An 18,328-nucleotide genomic window follows, 5' to 3' on the forward strand; every position below is an offset into this window, starting at 1 on the left:
TTGCACATATGGCAGTCCTGATACAGCTCTCAGTTTTTAGTAAAAGCACCATTAATTCAAGCCAGCACCAAACAGTATGAAACATCATGTATTCCCTTCAGAGAGACATTTTCTTCAGCTGCCTACTGTAATACAAGTTTGTGGAGCACCTTTTCTGAAAGTGAGGTGTGGTTGTGTGTGTTTCTTTTCGATTATTGAAAGGTAGTACAGTACAGTTTGGTTCTGCGATTCTAATGGTATTAAAAGCAGTCAGGGTATTTTGCTACAGTGGTTGTGTCTCTTCCATTATTCGATGTAGCTGATTCAGAATACAACATACAATCCTATTGAGCTGCTGTGAAATATGATCTCTGCAGAGACTGATATTATAATTCTTGTCCTTTAAGAATTTATTATTTTTTTAACACTCAAAAGCTTTGCAAGAGCACTTTAGAATATCAGAAGATGCACTATACTGCTCTTTCAGCTCATACATTTTAAAGTTACTTATATACTATTTGGACGACTGGCCCAAATAGAAGAGGAAGCATCTTTCAATTTTTTTTTTTTTTTTAATTAAGACAGTACCTCTAAAATGTTGTATCTCAAATTTATAAATCCAAAGAAACCCAAGCAAGTTTCCCTTTTTGTTTACATAATTTGTTATTTTCTCCATATATTACTGCATTAAAAATAAATAAACTTTATATTTTTTAATTAGGAACTATAGCAAAATACCGAAAGTGTTACAGACTGCTCATATTTTTGTTCCATTTAGTGCCATAGGATGACTTCTCAAACTTTAGCTTTTAAATATACTTTAAATTGAGGTTATATAAAAGATACAGTAACCATGATCACATTGTAATCAAAGTTTTGGTGGTGGCAAAGTTTCAGTTACGCTCCTGCAAGGGTGGTTCTGCAGTCTCAGCAGGATGGAAAGAAAGGGGTCTTCCCTTCTCTCTCCCCCAAAAGTCAGTGGCTGTTTCAAAGCCTTTGAAAAGCAAATATGCTCAGGTGTGTAGATAGGTGAACAGAAGTGACTGAAGAAGTGGACTCAGTCTGGAAGATGGCTAGTAAAGGTCTATCCACAGCCTCATTCTGAGAGCTTCCCCCAGCTCTTCTAGGAGGTAGTTGTCCTCATTGCTGTTTTCCAGTTTCTTTTGCTCCTTTTTCTTATATAGAGGAATGCTAATGATTTCCAGTGTGTGAGTTCCAGGCACCGACTTTTTCTTAACTGTGTGCAAATAACTCAGTCCCTCCCTTTGATGGATTCGAAAGATGCCATCATCATTGCCATGTAAGATGATGTAGCGCATGTGGTTGGTAAGGGGCTTAATGGCTGGCATGAGTTCTAGGATATGCTGCTTGTTGTCAAGCCTAGAAATGTTGACTCTCATCTTTAAAGGACTATCCATGTCCAGACTTTCCAAGCTAATCTGCTCAATCTGAAGTAAAGAAGGAAGGATTGTTTAGAGCAGGAGAGAAACAGATATTCACTTGCATTGAGAGAAGAATAATAAGAGATTATTTACAATTTCTGCATTTATCAAAATCTAGCTGTAAAAAAAGCAATTGTAAAACAATTCCACCTCCTTCATTGTGCATAAGAGCTCCTTCATTGTGCATAACATATGCTGTAAATCTTAAAGCCTTCTCACAAAGGTTTAACAGGATAATTAAAGTTACAGCATCAGGACTACAGAGGAGTCTCAGATTTCAGATTCTTTTCAGATTATGTGTAATTTCGTGCTTGTAAAAAGTCCATGTGAAGAACAGACCTATGTTTACTACTGCAGACTGTACATGAGACACAGTCTTGTTCTTATGATCAACTTCAGTGAGGAACATTACAGAAACACGTATCACAACACTGGATGGGAATTCCCTGAAACTTCTGCTAAAACTGTTTTCTTGAATCCTGGCTTCTAAGCAAGCTCAGCATTTGGTGATGAGGAAGTACAAATAATCTTCCTTTATAATCTAAAGGAAATTTAAGTAAGGAGAGAACTGCTAAATAGCCTTTTACAGAAAGGGCTAGTACATCATGTTTTCCAATTATAGTCTATTCAAACCACTGAAAGAAGTGTGAAAAAAAGTCCCAGCATTGTTTTTCTGACAAATCAGGCATGCTCCTTTTTAATTTGAGCTTCAGTACAGTTATGTTGCAGGTGTGAATCTGTCCAGAGGTGTTAGCTGTGAATTCCGGGGGGGGCCCCCCCCCAAGAATGAGTGCATTCTGAGGAAAGCCAGCTAACAAGCAGCAACTTTTGAAAGTGCTTCTACAAAAATATACTGGCTGTAGTCTTCTTCAGAAAACCTGATACTAAATGAGGTGTCTAGCACACATGTCAAGATCCTGTCAAGCCTGTAAAGACAGCAAAGGATTTCCTTCTCTGAGAGAATTCCAATATGTGAGTACATATGTGTACTAATACGTAATGTAATTAAAAACACATCATGAAAACAAGGAAAAGTGTGAACAGGACTAAGTACTGTAGTGTTTTAAATACCACACCCTACAGATGTCACTAGTGATAAGATGATTTCGCTTTTCACATAGTTTTATGGAAGTGAAATTGTTTGCTTTCACTGTTCTGGTAGTCCTAGTACTAGAAACTGAACAGGTTAATGCAATGAAAAATCATAATAACAAGATATAAGAATTATGAACTAGATATAAAATTAACCATGCAATAGAAGAAATGCTTTTCAAAACATCCATGCATTTCTGTGGTGACTTGACCACAGAAATCATCCATCCGGAACAGGCCCAATGGGATTGGCAGTGTGGAAAAGGGATGTTTGTGAGAAGTGTGGGAGGGAAGGATGTGTGTGGGGAAATCAAACATTTAGATTTTAAGTGCTAACACTATGTGCTTTAGAGCAGAAATCTCAGGTTTACTTGTGTCTTTAGGCACTTCGCCAATGCAAGAACTGGTTTTGATGGCATAATATAAAGTAGTGTGTACTAAGGCTGAAGATTCTGCATTGTTGTATGTCCTTATCCTTTTAGAAAGGAGACTTGTTTCCCCATTCTTTCAATGTAACGAGCACATAAAATCATAGAATACTTCGGGTTGGAAAGGGCCTTAAGGTCATCTAGTTCCAACCCCCCTCCAATGGGAGGAACACCTCACACTAAACCATGTCACCAAAGGCTCTGTGCAACCAGGCCTTGAACACCGCGAAGGAGGGAGCATTCACAGCTTCCCTGGGCAACCCATTCCAGTGCCTCACCACCCTCACAGGAAAGAACTTCTTGCTTATATGCAATCTAAACTTTCCTGTTTAAGTTTTAACCCATTACCCCTTGTCCTATAACTACAGTCCCTGTTGAACAGTCCCTCCCCAGCATCCCTAGAGGCCCCCTTCAGATACTGGAAGGCTGCTGTGAGGTCTCCACACAGCCTCCTCTTATCCAGGCTGAACAGTCCCAACTTTCTCAGCCTGTCTTCATACAGGAGGTGCTTCAGTCCCCTGATCATCCTCGTGGCCCTTCTCTGGACTTGTTCCAACAGTTCCATGTCCTTTTTATGTTGAAGACACCAGAACTGCACACAATACTTTAAGTGAGGTCTCATGAGAGTAAAGTAGAGGGGCAGGATCACCTCCTTTGACCTGCTGGTCACGCTCCTTTTGATGCAGCCCAGGATACGGTTGGCTTTCAGGGCTGCGAACGCACACTGAAGTCAGCTCATGTTCATTTTACAGTATCACACAGTATGTTAGAGATTGGAAGGGACCTCAAAAGATCATCTAGTCCAATCCCCCTGCCGGAGCAGGAACACCTAGATAAGGTTACACAGGAACGTGTCCAGGCAGGTCTTGAATGTCTCCAAAGAAGGAGATTCCACAACCTCCCTGGGCAGCCTGTTCCAGTGTTCCGTCACCCTCACTGAGAAGAAGTTTCTTCTCAGGTTTAAGTGGAACCTCTTGTGTTCCAATTTGTACCCATTTCCCCTTGTCCTTTCATTGTTTGCCACTGAGAAGAGCCTGGCTCCATCCTCGTGACACTCCCCCTTTATATATTTATATACACTAATAAGGTCACCCCTCAATCTCCTCTTCTCCAAACTATAGAGACCCAGCTCCCTCAGTCTTTCCTCATAAGGGAGATGCTCCACTCCCTTAATCATCTTAGTTGCCCTGCGCTGGACTCTCTCCAGCAGGTCCCTGTCCTTCTTAAACTGAGGGGCCCAGAACTGGACACAATATTCCAGATGAGGTCTCACCAGGGCAGAGTAGAGGGGAAGGAGAACCTCTCTTGACCTACTAACCACCCCCTTCTAATACACCCCAGGATGCCATTGGCCTTCTTGGCCACAAGGGCACAGTGTCGGCTCATGGTCACCCTGTCGTCCACCAGGACCCCCAGGTCCCTCTCCCCTACACTGCTCCCCAATCTATACTGGAACCTGGGGTTGTTCCTGCCCAGATGCAGGACTCTACACTTTCCCTTGTTATATTTCATCAAGTTACTCCCCGCCCAACTCTCCAGCCTGTCCAGGTCTCTCTTAAGATGGCACCAAGGATAATGTGTTCCATCACTTTCCCTGGAATGGAGGTGAGGCTAACCGGTCTATAGTTACCCGGGTCCTCCTTCTTGCCCTTTTTGAAGACAGGAGTGACATTTGCTTTCCTCCAGTCCTCAGTCACCTCTCCCGTTTCCCAAGACTTGGTAAAGATGATGGAGAGCGGTCTAGCAATGACCTCAGCCAGTTCCCTCAGCACCCGCGGGTGCATCCCATCTGGACCCATGGATTTATGGATGTCCAGATTGCTCAACTGGTCTTTAACCCATGCCTCATCGACTAAGGCAAACCGCTCCGTTGACCTATCTTCATCCGAGGTCTGAGTGGTACAGGGCTCTTCAGGACTGCCTCCGGCAGAGTAGACAGAGACAAAGAAGGCATTCAGTAACTCTGCCATCTCTGTATCTTCTGTCACCAGGGCACCCGCCCCGTTCATCAGCGGGCCTACATTGCCTCTGATGTTAGTTTTACCTGCCATGTATTTGAAAAAGCTCTTTTCTCACTGACCAACACCCCCAAGTCCTTCTCTGCAGGGCTGCTCTGAATCTCTTCTCTGCCCAGCCTGTAGCTGTGCCTGGGACTGCCCAGACCCAGGTGTAGGACCTTGCACTTGGCATGGTTAAACTTCATAAGGTTGGCATCAGCCCATCTCACAAATGTGTCAAGTTCCCTTTGGATGGCATTCCTTCCGTCCAGTGTGTCAACCAAACCACACAGCTTTGTGTTATTGGCAAACCTGCTGAGGGCGCACTCAATCCCACTGTCCATGTCAGCGACAAAGATGCTGAACAAGACCGTTCCCAACACCGATCCCTGAGGGACACCACTTGTTACTGGTCTCCAGCTGAACACTGAGCCATTGACCACAACTCTTTGGGTGCGGACACCCAGCCAGTTCTTTATCCACCGTGTGGTCCCCTTATCAAACTGATATCTCTCCAATCTAGAGACAAGAATGTCATGTGGGACAGTGTTGAACGCTTTGCACAAGTCCAGGTAGATGGCATCAACTGCTCTACCCTTGTCCATCCATTCCATAGCCCCATCATAGAAGGACACCAAATTGGTCAGGCAGGATTTCCCCTTAGTGAAGCTGTGCTCGCTGTCACTAAGCACCTTGTTGATTTTCATGTGCCTTAGCATGCCTTCCAGGAGAATCTGCTCCAAGATTTTGCCAGGCACAGAGGTGAGACTGACTGGTCTGTAATTCCCCGGGTCATCCATTTTCCCCTTCTTGAAAATGGGGGTTATATTTCCCTTTTTCCAGTCATTGGGAACCTCCCCTGACTGCCATGATTTTTCAAATATGATGGAAAGTGGCTTAGCAACTTTGTTCACCAGCTCCTTCAGGACTCGCAGATGGATTTCATCAGGTCCCATGGACTTGTGCATGTTCAGGTTCTTAAGATGATCTCTAACCAGATCCTCTCCTACATTGGGCCTAAGGTCTTAATTCTCACAGTCCTTGCATCTGCCTTCCGAGACTTGGGTGGCGTGGTCAGAGCCTTTGCCAATGAAGACTGAGGCAAAGAAGTCATTAAGAACCTCAGCCTTGCCAAATCCAGGGTCACCAGTTCTCCTGATAGCTTCCAGAGAGGGCCCATGTTGTCCCTTGTCTGCCTTTTATGCGCTACGTACCTATAGAATCCCTTCCTGTTATCTTTCACATCTCTAGCGAAGTTTAATTCTAACTGGGCCTTAGCTTTCCTAACCTGGTCCCTTGCTTCCCAGACAATATCCCTGTATTCTTCCCAGGCCGCTTGTCCTTCCTTCCACCTTTTATAAGCCTCTTTTTTCCCCCTTTAAGTTTCCTCAGCAGCATCTTTTCCTCCTGGCCCTCCTGCTGCACTTCCTTCTAGTTTGGATGCAACACTCCTGAGCTTGCAGTATCAACCTTGAATATCAACAAGAGTCTTGGGCCCCCCTGCCCTCTAGGGCTATACCCCATGGAACCTTAGTAAGCAGGTTCCTGAAGAGGCCAAAGTCTGCTCTCCTGAAGTCCAGTGCAGTGAGGTTGCTGCACGCTCTTCTCACTGTCCTGAGGATCTCAAACTCGACCATCGCAACCATGTTCAACCATCTCAGTCATGTAGGCATTACTGCAGGTTTCAAGACCAGAGCTAATGCTAACGACACCATCCTACCATAGAGATAATGCAGGTAGCAGATATGCACATACTTAGAATTTTTGAAAAAAAAAAAAAAAAAAAAGCATCTAAAAGGTGTAAGTAGTAGGGCTGTCCTTTCGTATGTCCCAGAAATTATTTTTATAAGCCCACACAATGCAGTAAGTTTTGAAGTGTAGTTTTCTAATATCGTCAGCAATTCTGCAAATATGTGTGTCAGTTGTTCATGAACTCTAGTCCGCCACATTTGTGAGCAACCACGGACTAGACACTTGGACTAAAGAAGACTTATTTAGCTGTCCCAGACCATAAGATGTTATCCAGTCTCCTCCTTACAGCAGAACAGATTGCAGACATAATGAGTTCCCTAGCTCTCTGTAATTATAGGAAATTTATTTCCCTGAATATATTTTGAGGAACTAGACCACATGTCACACTACAAAGGATTATTGATAAGTTTTAAAAACTTTAAAACTTTGTCTGTTCATAGTTCTTTATGTCTTTCTGATCATCAAATCATTCCTGCCAATAGACCCAAGTGTGAAAAAACACAGAGGCACAGGAAAAAAAGATTTTTGCCATTGAATGTGACCTGGTAAAAAATTCCCTCAATTTACTAATAGTGTTAAGTCTCTTATCTCTGAAAATAGCTCAAAGTACATTGTAGTGCTTATTTATTGTGATACGTACAGTGTAATTAGCACTTCTCTTCTTCCTGTTGTCTTTTTTGGAATAGCCATTGGTTTTGCATTCATAACATGCTTCAGGTGACAAAGGATTATCTTCATCAGCGTCTCCATCCAGTGGCAGGTACTGGCCTTTGTTAAATCCCATCCCTGAGACACAGTGGCTAGTGAATAGAAACATCTGGTTTAGTAACTTCTTGCAGTTTTATGAATTGTCCTGTTAAATGCGAAGTGAGTGTATGTAATCTGTGCCACAGTCTGCATCCCCTTTCCTTTCCCTTCCCTCAGCAGGAGATTTTTGCCTTAATTTTCTTCATGCTACTGTGGCATACTGAACGAAATACAACCACTGGCTGAATGCCTTTAGGGTTTTTTTAGTTATAATTTACAAGTTTTACAAAGAAACAGAGCAAAACTAGCTTGCTATGAACTTTGGAACCAAAGTATATAGCCATTGTCATGTACATGTTTGTGTTTAATGTTCTGGGTTGATCAGTGTGGCTTAACCCCCTCATGATCTCAGCACAGATGTTACCTAGTTTTATGCAATAAGAATTCCACATTGAGCAGGTTTGTGAAGGAATGTTCTTGTGCTGATACTAAGTGGAAAACAGAAGTAATTGTTTAATTTTACTCATATACGAGATTCAAAATGTGTCGTGCTGCATGTATGGACATGTAATTTTTTCCAGCTTATGGATATTGTGAGCAAAGGGAATAGAAAGGATGACTTAGCAGCCTGTTCTTCATTTGTACTTCTGTTCTTTAGCCTGACTAGGGTCAGTCCAGCCTTTTTTATAGCCCTCTGAATGTAACTTTGATGAATGACTGTGTAGAAATACTCACCCTTGTCCAACTCTGTAATAGCCAGGGGGGCAGCCACAAAGATAACCACCTTCAGTGTTGGAACAACCATAATTGCAGGGGTTCTTGGTAGAAGAACACTCATTCACATCATGACATGCACTAGAGAATTGGTCATACGAAAATCCAGATGGGCAGGCACACTTGTAACTTCCAAGTGTGTTGTAACAAGAAGCAGAGCCACATAAATTAGGATTGGAGCATTCATTTTCATCTAGTAAACAAACAAAAGAATATTTGCATCTTCCAATCTGATAAACATCAGGCAAGCATGATATAGCTAACAGATCAAAATACCTGCAAGTCCTAGTGCTCTGCTACATCCTTGACCTCATTACCCCATAGAGATTTGATTCCTGAAGAAAAAGTACATTGACAAAGGTCCCAAACACATGCAACTGGGCTGTTAAGTATGTCAGGATAGTATTACTGTTAAACTTATGCTGACCCAGTGTTTCCCCTTTCTTCAAGATACGTTTTGTGCTTTGCTTAGGGGTCCTCTTTCCCCTCACAGGGCAAACTGCTATCCTATAAGGTCCACAGAGGAGAAATGAGCTGGAACTCCAGTCATGCTCCAAGCATGATGGTATTCCTCAGCACCTACTGATGGAGCCAAATTAGCACACACTCGTGGTGGAAACCTGCAGGCTCTGTGAGTGGAAAGACAAACTAAATATTAGACAACCAAAAATAAAAAGAAATATCATCATCTTCACCTTGTGGGTGTTAAGATAAAGAGAAGATGACTCCTGCAGTCTGTGGGACTGATTTTATTCCAGGCTATATTGTGAAAAATGAATGAAGAAAGCAGCTTTTCATATTGAAGATCATGCTTTTGATAGCTGGCATGTGTTGCTTATTTTATTTATCTTACCAAGGCAGTGTTTCCCTGTAGGTGTTTTCATCTCCAATATCATTAGTGCATGCTTTACCATTCTTGTCTGCGGTTACTAGGAGACACATTCTTCTGAGGACTACCTATAATATTCAGAGACTGTAGCTAGTCTGGAGTTCTATGGGAGTTGTTTGTTGTGTGTTCCTGTCACTCCCACCACAGTACTTTGCTTTTGTTGCTGCAGAGCAGTATTAAGGAGTGATTATAGTGGTTGGGACTTCAGAAAAACTGCTTGATATACTTCTTATGAAAAAGTGGATATAATAAACTAATTTACATGTCTAGGATGAGAACAGTAAGTTTATAAGAAATGTATTGCAGGGCTCACAGCCATCCTCTGATTATGACGCCTTTGATAGAGAACCAAGAAAGCAAACTTGAAAACGCAAATATGTTGTTGTGATGCCTTGTAAACTGTACAGGATAAAGTTGTTTGTGTGATGTTTTTTACTAAAAGGATAAAATTCCCACTTTTATTTGGTATGGGAGTTAGGTTAGTTCATTGTGAGGGTGGTGAGGCACTGGAACAGGTTGACCAAAGAAGTGCTAAATGCTTCATCCCTGGCAGTGTTCAAGGCCAGGCTGGACAGAGATGAGGCATCCCTGCCCATGGCAGGTGGGACGGAACTAGATGATCTTAAGGCCCTTTCCAACCCTAACTATTCTATGATTCTAAGAAACACAGAAAATAAATGATGGATTGAATGAGCTACACCTACAATAAAGCTGCTGAGCTTATTAATTTGTCCTTGTGCCTGCCAAAATAAATAATACTGGCCTTAGACTGTATTTTGGAAGTAAGAAACTCTTAATGGTTACATTGATACTATTTCTCCCCCTTCACTATAGATGATATTCTGTAGTACTCTCAAATTGTTAATATAGCAAATGATTCTTAGTGATGAATGTTGGGATTTTTTTTAAGTTCTTTCCCAGAAAAGGTATTTAGATTGATACTTTCAAAAAACCTTCAAAAATATCTTTCCACTTTTTAAGATGGAGATTTTTATGAGGAGAATGGAGTCAGAATTTAGGCCTCACCAGGAAAATTTGTCACACAGAGTTTCAACAGGATGAATGTGTTTTCTTGTTACTTTACGTCATTGATTTATGTTGGGGTGTAGTAAATGTGTGGAAGGGGGGGAGAAAGTTAAAAAAGATCTGTGTCTGTATACCCTTTGTTCTGTCCATTCTTGTCCTCGCCTAGCAGTCATCACTGTAAACATTATGACACCTTTGCTGATTAAATATATTCTGTGCTGTTTCCTTACCAACACACTGATTCCACTGGTAATGCTGAACATATCCTTGTGGACATCCACATCTGTACCCACCCAGGGTGTTTTGGCAGCCATGCTGGCACCTATGGTTTCCATCACATTCATCCACATCTTTGCAATCCAGGGAGAAGTAGAACATGAAGGAACACACGATTATACACAGTGCCAAATAACACTATTCACTTTGATCATAATCATTGAAACACCCACAATTATGACAGAGGACTACTGCCATAAGATGGAAGCACCACTGAAGTTGGTCTTTTGAAAAGCCTGACATCAGTTAATGCAGTGTTCTTTCTATCTATTGATAATCCAGCTGGAGCTTTATACTACTCAGATTTGTAGGCAATCCACTATTCCTGGTAAGGCCATAGGATGTTGCTTTGATGTAAGGTTTAGAATCTGAATGGTTTATATTTCAGTTTTCAAACCAACTATGTAGGACTAAGCTTTCAGTTTCCTGAAATATAGTGAAGTGTTTGAATATGAGGAATATGTAACAAATTTGGATATAAAGTGCTTATCTTTGCAGAGGTATTCTGTTATACCTTGTCTTTGACATCACAGCATTCACTAGACATAGAAGTAGGGGTCTGCATCATGAAAAAAAATTTAACCTCACTAGTTACCTTCACAGTTTAGTCCAGTAGGATCCAGAGAAAATCCCCTTTGACATTCACAGATAAAACTCCCAGGGGTGTTTTGGCAAATTCCTTTTGATCCACAAAGCGATGGTTGAGAAGCACATTCATTGTTGTCTTGAAAATGCAGAGGAGAGAGAAGGTTGGTACACCTAGTGGTATGATTTTAGACATGCTCATATAACATTTCTTACAAGGTTGAAATCCACAGAGGTGCAACAGTTTATTTTGAAAATATAAGCTTTTCACGTTTAAATGTCAGATGACCTGATGAGTCATGTAGGGCTATGAGTAAAAACTGAAAATGTAAGTTGTAATTCAGTTGAGTGTAAAAGACCCAGGTATGTAATTGCTGACAGTGGAGAATTACTGCACTTCTCTATCAGCTGAACCAAGATAATTTCAGTTGGCAAGATTCATATGAGTGTTTAAGATCTAAAGACATCTGTATTAAAAAAGAAAATGCAGTCTGGTTTTGTTTAACTACATTTTTATATAAGATTTTTATACTTTGTCCCTTTGTTTCCATGTGGTTATACGTAGAATATAGTAATATGTATTAAATATGAACAACCTACTAAGCAAGAAAATATGAATGGTGGATAGAGTGATAGAGCTATAATTGTAGCTTTTCAAAATCTGTTTTCTGGACTCCTGGCACTATTTCTTCGTATTAATACTGTTTATAAAGAGCACAAGAAATGAATGAGAATTGAGAATGCTGTTTTAACAAAAAATCTGATGCAAGAAAACTTATGTTTTTACCAATACAAGCTGTGTGATGTTGTGTAAAACCAGGTGGACATTTGCACGTGAATCCTCCAAGTGTGTTGACACAGAGAAACTGACAATTGTGTTGTTTGGTTTGACATTCATCAAGATCTGAAATAAGAGATGTTGTCTTCAGAAAAGTCAATTAAAAAGAGGTACATTTAGTCTAACCTGAAAAAATATCCCACTTCCAAACTATTTCCTTTTAAGTCAAGCTGCAACAAAATTTAAAGTCACTGTGCATAACTTTCTTTACCTTTGCATGTCTTTCCATCTTCTTGAAGAATGTAGCCCCTGGGACATGAGCACTGATAGCTCCCTTCTGAGTTTTTGCAGATGAAATTGCATGGTTTAGGAGACTGGGAACACTCATCAAGATCTAAAAAGAGAAAATATTAAGTATCTTTTGTACTGATTTCTTCATTTTTGAAGGGTGTTTTCTGAACAGCACTATATTTAGAGAAAAATGTTTGTAGAAAAAGTACCCGGTTTACATTTGCTCAGAATTCCTATTTTTTTTGTATATGGATGTGTTGCTGTGGAGTTTCTATGGAGTTGCAGCTACAGTGACAAATTGAGTGTCTTTCTTGAAAGAGTAATAGACTAGAGTAACAGTGTAATTAATATTTTCACTGGAAGGCAAAAGTATTTATTTTTGGGCATTCTGTGGTATACTTAGGTGTGTTAACAAATAGGGAAGTGTGAAAATGTAGACCGTGAAGTAATGAGCTAGTTTGTCAGTCAAAATGGTTATACAGCTGAAACATATTTCAGTATTCATTCTACTCCAGGAATATTGCTAGTACAGCTTGTATCTTTATATCCCCAAGTGAAATACAAAACCACAGGTGTGTATTAAAAAAGGAAAGATAGAAAAGAGATAAAGAGAAAAAAGTGCCTTGATACAAAGTTTACAGAGGTTGATGGCTTTACGTACTAATTAAAAACCATAACTGATGATTAAGGTGCTGAATCTTACCATTACAAGATGTGCCGCTTATGTCAGTGGTATAGCCAACTTTGCAAAAGCATCGGAAAGAACCCATAGTATTAATACACTGTCCATTTCTACATAGGTTTAGCATGACCTTACATTCATCAATATCTGTATGGAAAATATTAAATATATAACTTTTTAGTTTTAAATTCAGCTTTTTTCTTCTCTTCCATCTTTGCATATTTCCTCATCATCATGCTTCCAATAGGCACTTTATCCTTTCTTTCTCTTTAAAAATAAATCTGAATTCAAAGTCAAACATCCTTCAAATTTTCACTGTTGTTTTTTGTATCAAAACCTTCCTGCAATTTTGTTGGGTATTCATTTTTCAGTTTTGCTAGCTCAAAATACAAACCCCATAGATGTGAATTTTCTTATGACCAGTTACATGATGTCAGAAATCTTTCACCACAGTTTAAAACTGAATGCTAATTTCTGCTTCTTGTGTGAAAACAGTAACCACGAAGAATTCAATGAGACTGTTGTTAGAAAAACTGTTACTGCCTTTGCCACGTATGCAACTTCTCAGCATACAAAAGCTTTGGGATCGTTTCTAGCTTTTAGTTACTAATTGGTACTTTCTGTTTTAGAATCCAACCCTGAAAATCCTGCACAGCTTTAAGTATGCTGATTGCAGCTACTGTTTAAAGGTGTTTTTCATTTCTGGTCTCTCAGCAGCATTTGAAAAATCAAGCTCTGTTGTTTCACAGGAAATTCTTAGAAGGAACTTCAAAGAGAATTTTGCATTTCCTTAAATATGTGAACATATTCTTTTTCCCTTTTCTGCCTCTTTTCATCCCTGCTAATACCTCTTCCATCTGTAGTATAACCTGGTCCATGTGGACAGAGTTTCTTATATTGGGAGGTTCCGGGAAATGGACACAGCTCACACTGGTTACCCCAGCCACGGCCTCCATCACAGCAGCACTCAGTTTTAGTGACAAGATTCTGCCTACTTGAAGCCATCTGACACATTGTCTGTAAAACTTCAGCAAAGCAAAACCCTTGGCGATTATCTGTAAGAAAGAATTAGAGAGATCAAGAAAGAGGAGGAGATAAACGTCTGATCCATCTAGCATCTGATGTATTATTCTGGCTTTTTGTCAACATAGGCAAACAGTAGAAGATATTAGCAACCTGTCTATGAAGTCTATTTTGACTTAGGCTTTCAGATTTGTTGTGTCTTCTGATAATCTGCTGCCATTACAAGTCTATTCCAGACATACCCAAAGTTCAGTACCTGCAAGAGTTGGATAGTTGGACGAGTTCTACTTCTAGGAAATTTGTGCCCTGGGGCATATCTGGTGAGCTTGCTTGATAGTAAAACAGGCTGTGGGACAAGCTGAGCTTCAAGTTGAGCTGGCTATGTTTGGTTTGCATTTGAATTATTTACTTGGGCTGGGGTTAGAAGTTTTCTTTCTTTGTTCAAATAGCAAATATAGCATGTCTGATTATCCATATTTATCTTGCTGTTGTTAAATGACAAAATACTTAGCACTTAAAAGTGTCTATGCAATCCTGAGCTTTTCAAGTGGTACTCCCAGTTTTCAATCAGGACAAAAAAAAAAAAAAGTATTATACGGCCGTACTGTTGATCTGTCCCTTTCTATTTCTGTTTTCCTTAATTTTTAAACCCTTTACTTAGTATCTGTCAATCACTAAGGTGGAGCAAAATCTCAGTCATTAAGCTCCTACAGGTTTCCTTCGAACAGGTAGCTGAAGAAAGCAGAGAGCCCAGCTTCCAGTGTTAATGGAAACTAAATTTTGCAGGCATGGTATCTTCTAAACACGCTGTGTCACCTGTCTTATTTGTTAATTAAAATGCAGACAATGTCAGCTATGGTCAGACAGACATTTTTGGTTTTAAATGAAGATTATTTTTTTTTCTCTTAAATCTAAAAGTTAAAATCCTTCAGTATGTGTTTATGTATCAACAACTAGCTGACCTTCTGTTTTGCAGTTATGAGGAGTAGAATCTGCACATTTTATACATGAATCAGGTAAAATGTTAACTTTGGCTTTAGGCAAAACTTACTTTGGATTCCTGGTAACTGTTTACAACAAATAAAGCTCTCCTCACTGAAAGTGTTAATTGCGTGAGACAGCATGTTTGCTGTAGTAATTGCAAGACTCAGCAGATTTCCATTCTCCTAGATAGGCATACTGTGCAGATTTCAATGGGTTATGACTTGAGGAACATACAAAGCTTTGTTCACAATTTGAGATGTGCAATAAGTTTTCATGTGAACAGAATAGAAAGGTTTGCACAATATATTTAAAATAATGTAATCTAAGAGTTAATGTTTATTTAAATGTTTAGTCCTTTGAAATACTTTGTTTCTTGCAGACTAATTTTTCATTGTAATCTGTGACCTAGGAAGCCCTGAAGGAAAAGCAGCAATGAGCAAACTAAGCCAAAGCACAGTTCTCATAAACTAGTAAGAAAGTAATATATTAAATACAAGAACACAATAATGACCTCCAAGCAGGGTATTTCCTTGGCATTAATGACTGTCTAGGGTTAACAGACTCATTCCATCTGGTCTGAATCCTTAGGAAATACCCTTCACTTCCGAGGTTATTGCTTTGCCTTGAAGTCAGCACACTAACGACGACAATTTACAGGGAGTTGTTTTTGTAGTACTCATGTAAGATAATATGCAAGTCTTTTTTATGTAAGAATGCTAATAGATACTCATACTGTCTCAGTACTGTAAAACACTTTGAGGTATCTACACATAAACACTGGTAACGGAAAAGTAAGGTTTTGCAGTTGTTTGATTTCTAAAATGGAATAATTAATTTTTCAGACAGAATGACAAATCTGAACATACTGAAAGAGAAATACAGATTGATGGATGTATAATACTTCATATGCATTTAATGTACTCATCTGCCTCAAAACTTTTACTATTTATCTTGCATTTTTTTGGTGAAATCCTAGCATTTTGTATTCATAATATTTTGCCCAGTCCCTGGAAGCGTTCAAGGCCAGGTTGGACAGCGCCATAAGCAACATGATCTAGTGGAAGGTGTCCCTGCCCATGGCTGGGGGCTTGGAACTAGATGCTCTTAAGGTCCTTTCCAATCCCAACCATTCTATGATTTTATAATCACCATCTGAATTAAAATTACAAAAATTTAAGATGCCTAGTTGCAGTGCTTATGATCAATTCTGGATATGCAAAGAATTTTGCACTGCATCCCAGTTTTTGATCTTATCTAAGGTAACTCAATTCTGATTCTTCTTTAAAAATACGTACTTTGTCTGGATAGTGTTGCTCAGCACCATAGTCACGTCCTTTGGAATTTAGACACTTTTATGTGAGGCTCCTGATTGCTAGACGCAGCTGACATTCTCAAGATGCTCCACATTCCTATCACTATTTAATATCAAATCGTTGCTTAATTAATAAGGATCTTTAATTTCTGTAGATATGAGAGCTGTTAGGTACTCAGAAGCCTAATTTACACTCTGCATCCTTTATACTTTAATGTAAGATGAAGTGTATATGAAAAAGGCATTTACCAAGACACTCAATGCCTGACGGACTTGACAGGAATCCTTCATTACATTCACATCGGTAGCTCCCAATAACGTTCATACAATGACCATTTTCACAGATACCTGGCTTGGTTCGGCATTCATTTTCATCTTTGCAAAAACATAATAAAAAAATTGAAATAATTTGTTACAAGAAAATATATCAGACTCATAGGATGCATTAATTATTTCGCGTCATATTTTCAAAATGTTTGCAAGAAGTGGAAAAATCAACAACTGATTAAGCCTGGAAAGGACTTCCCTAATAGGACTATCCTATTCCATTCCTTAAGTACGTAATCTTGGGGTGAAAGGTTTAATCTTTGTACATTCTTTGCAACTTAAAATAAGTAGCAGAAAACACTTGCAGCAGAGCAACTTATAGTCGTAACTTTTGTAACAAGTAACATTAAAATAAAATTGGGATACATGCATGATTTGAATAATAAATTCTCACTTTGTAATCATTCAAAGCTTCTGAATACCTTTGACCTCTCCTGCAATCAGTTATATTTCAGTACACACACATTAGAACCTGAAACAGGTTCTAATCATCATCTATTTTCTTCCATAACTAATGGCACAGATATTGTAAGCAACTACACACCTTTAGAGATGCTTAAAAAAAACCCTCAGAAAATGTATTAAAATTATCATTAATACAGACTATTTCCCCTGAAAAATAGTCATAAAGATCTGTACAAGAGACTATTCATTCTGTTGCTAAAAGAAAATTAATGAAAAATATTTTAATTTTCATTTAAAGCATTTGCTGATATGGATGTTTAATTTATTTTTTTCTCTGTGAGCCAAAGACAGCCTCACCTACTTCTGTCCACACAGAACTCTTGAACAGTCTTGAGTTTTTTTACTTATCAAAGAAGGTATAATTTGCCAAAATGTAGCTATCATTTTCCCCTAAACTAATTGAAAAAAAAAGATGGAGGAAATTTGTGCTTCCTTACAGGATGGAAAATTATTTTGAACTACGGCAGTTTTCCACATTTGTTTCTCTTCATAGCTTTTATATATTGTTTCAGAATCTTACAGCTTTAATTCTTTACAGAACTGCCACATTATTTACTAACAGTATTAATGCTAAATGAAATGAAAATTTTTGTTTAGGATAATTTTGCTGCCTACTCATCAAATGAGGGTTATTTTGTTTGGCAACTCACTTTTTTAAACCTAACAAGTGTCTGAAAAACTTTCTGATTTTGTTGTACAACAAAAGAAACAAAACTGGAGTTTTTCCTCTGAGATACTTATCAGTCACTTAAAACTACTTTCAGATAAAGTGCAAACCTTGAGACAAAAACAAAAGCTTAACATGTTGGATATTATCTGCTATCTTAAATAACCTTCATGAATTGCTATTTTCTGGTTTACTATATACACATACAGAGAATTTTTCATTTGTTTGCTTGATTGTATTTCAGAGATGCCTTCTTTCCTTTCTAAGCTTTACCTGTGCAGCCTTCTCCATCTAGTCTCCGGATCATTCCAAGAGAACAAACACACATGAAGGTGCCAATCAAATTTTTGCACATCATGCCTCTTGATTCACAGTCATGGAGACCTTCCGCACACTCATCTAGATCTGGAAAAAATTTGCATTTTGTGTTTGAACTTTCAGTAGCTTCAGTTATTGAAGACAACTAGCACTTTCTCAAGAAAAAAATGAGATGCAGACTTCTCTAACTAACAAGCACTGAAGAAAAATCTGATAGCTATGCCTAATTGCAGTTGTCTAATTTTTCTAATTTCTGTCATCTTGCCATGTAGAATCATAGAATCACAGAATAGTTCAGGTTGGAAAGGACCTTAAGATCATCTATTTCCAACCCCCCTCCAATGGGCAGGGACACCTCACAATAAACCATGTCACCCAAGGCTCTGTCCAACCTAACCTGGCCTTGAACACCACCAAGGAGGGAGCGTTCGCAACTTCCCTGGGCAACCCATTCCAGTGCCTCACTACCCTTACAATAATTACAGTAAAGAACT

The 18,328-nt window shown here is 39.2% G+C and overlaps 1 protein-coding gene across 1 annotated transcript in view; it reads right to left on the reverse strand.

The window, feature by feature from the left end:
- Positions 1-388: 388 nt before the first annotated feature.
- The window catches only part of FBN2 (fibrillin 2), a 158,197-nt gene continuing 140,257 nt past the window's right edge, over positions 389-18,328 (reverse strand). The window contains exons 55-65 of the mRNA XM_061378346.1: positions 17,790-17,921; positions 16,307-16,432; positions 13,587-13,793; positions 12,760-12,885; positions 12,037-12,159; positions 11,775-11,891; positions 10,998-11,126; positions 10,357-10,476; positions 8,173-8,404; positions 7,331-7,490; positions 389-1,427 (exon numbers count right to left, since the gene is read on the reverse strand). Coding sequence (XP_061234330.1) covers positions 1,053-1,427; positions 7,331-7,490; positions 8,173-8,404; positions 10,357-10,476; positions 10,998-11,126; positions 11,775-11,891; positions 12,037-12,159; positions 12,760-12,885; positions 13,587-13,793; positions 16,307-16,432; positions 17,790-17,921 — 1,847 coding nt within the window. The 3' untranslated portion in view covers positions 389-1,052. The remainder of the gene's footprint in view (positions 1,428-7,330; positions 7,491-8,172; positions 8,405-10,356; positions 10,477-10,997; positions 11,127-11,774; positions 11,892-12,036; positions 12,160-12,759; positions 12,886-13,586; positions 13,794-16,306; positions 16,433-17,789; positions 17,922-18,328) is intronic.

The sequence above is a fragment of the Neopsephotus bourkii genome, unplaced genomic scaffold (assembly GCF_033783945.1).
Source record: "Neopsephotus bourkii isolate Nb327-2 ecotype Australia unplaced genomic scaffold, CSIRO-AGI_Nbou_v1 NB_30, whole genome shotgun sequence".
Taxonomy (NCBI): domain Eukaryota; kingdom Metazoa; phylum Chordata; class Aves; order Psittaciformes; family Psittacidae; genus Neopsephotus; species Neopsephotus bourkii.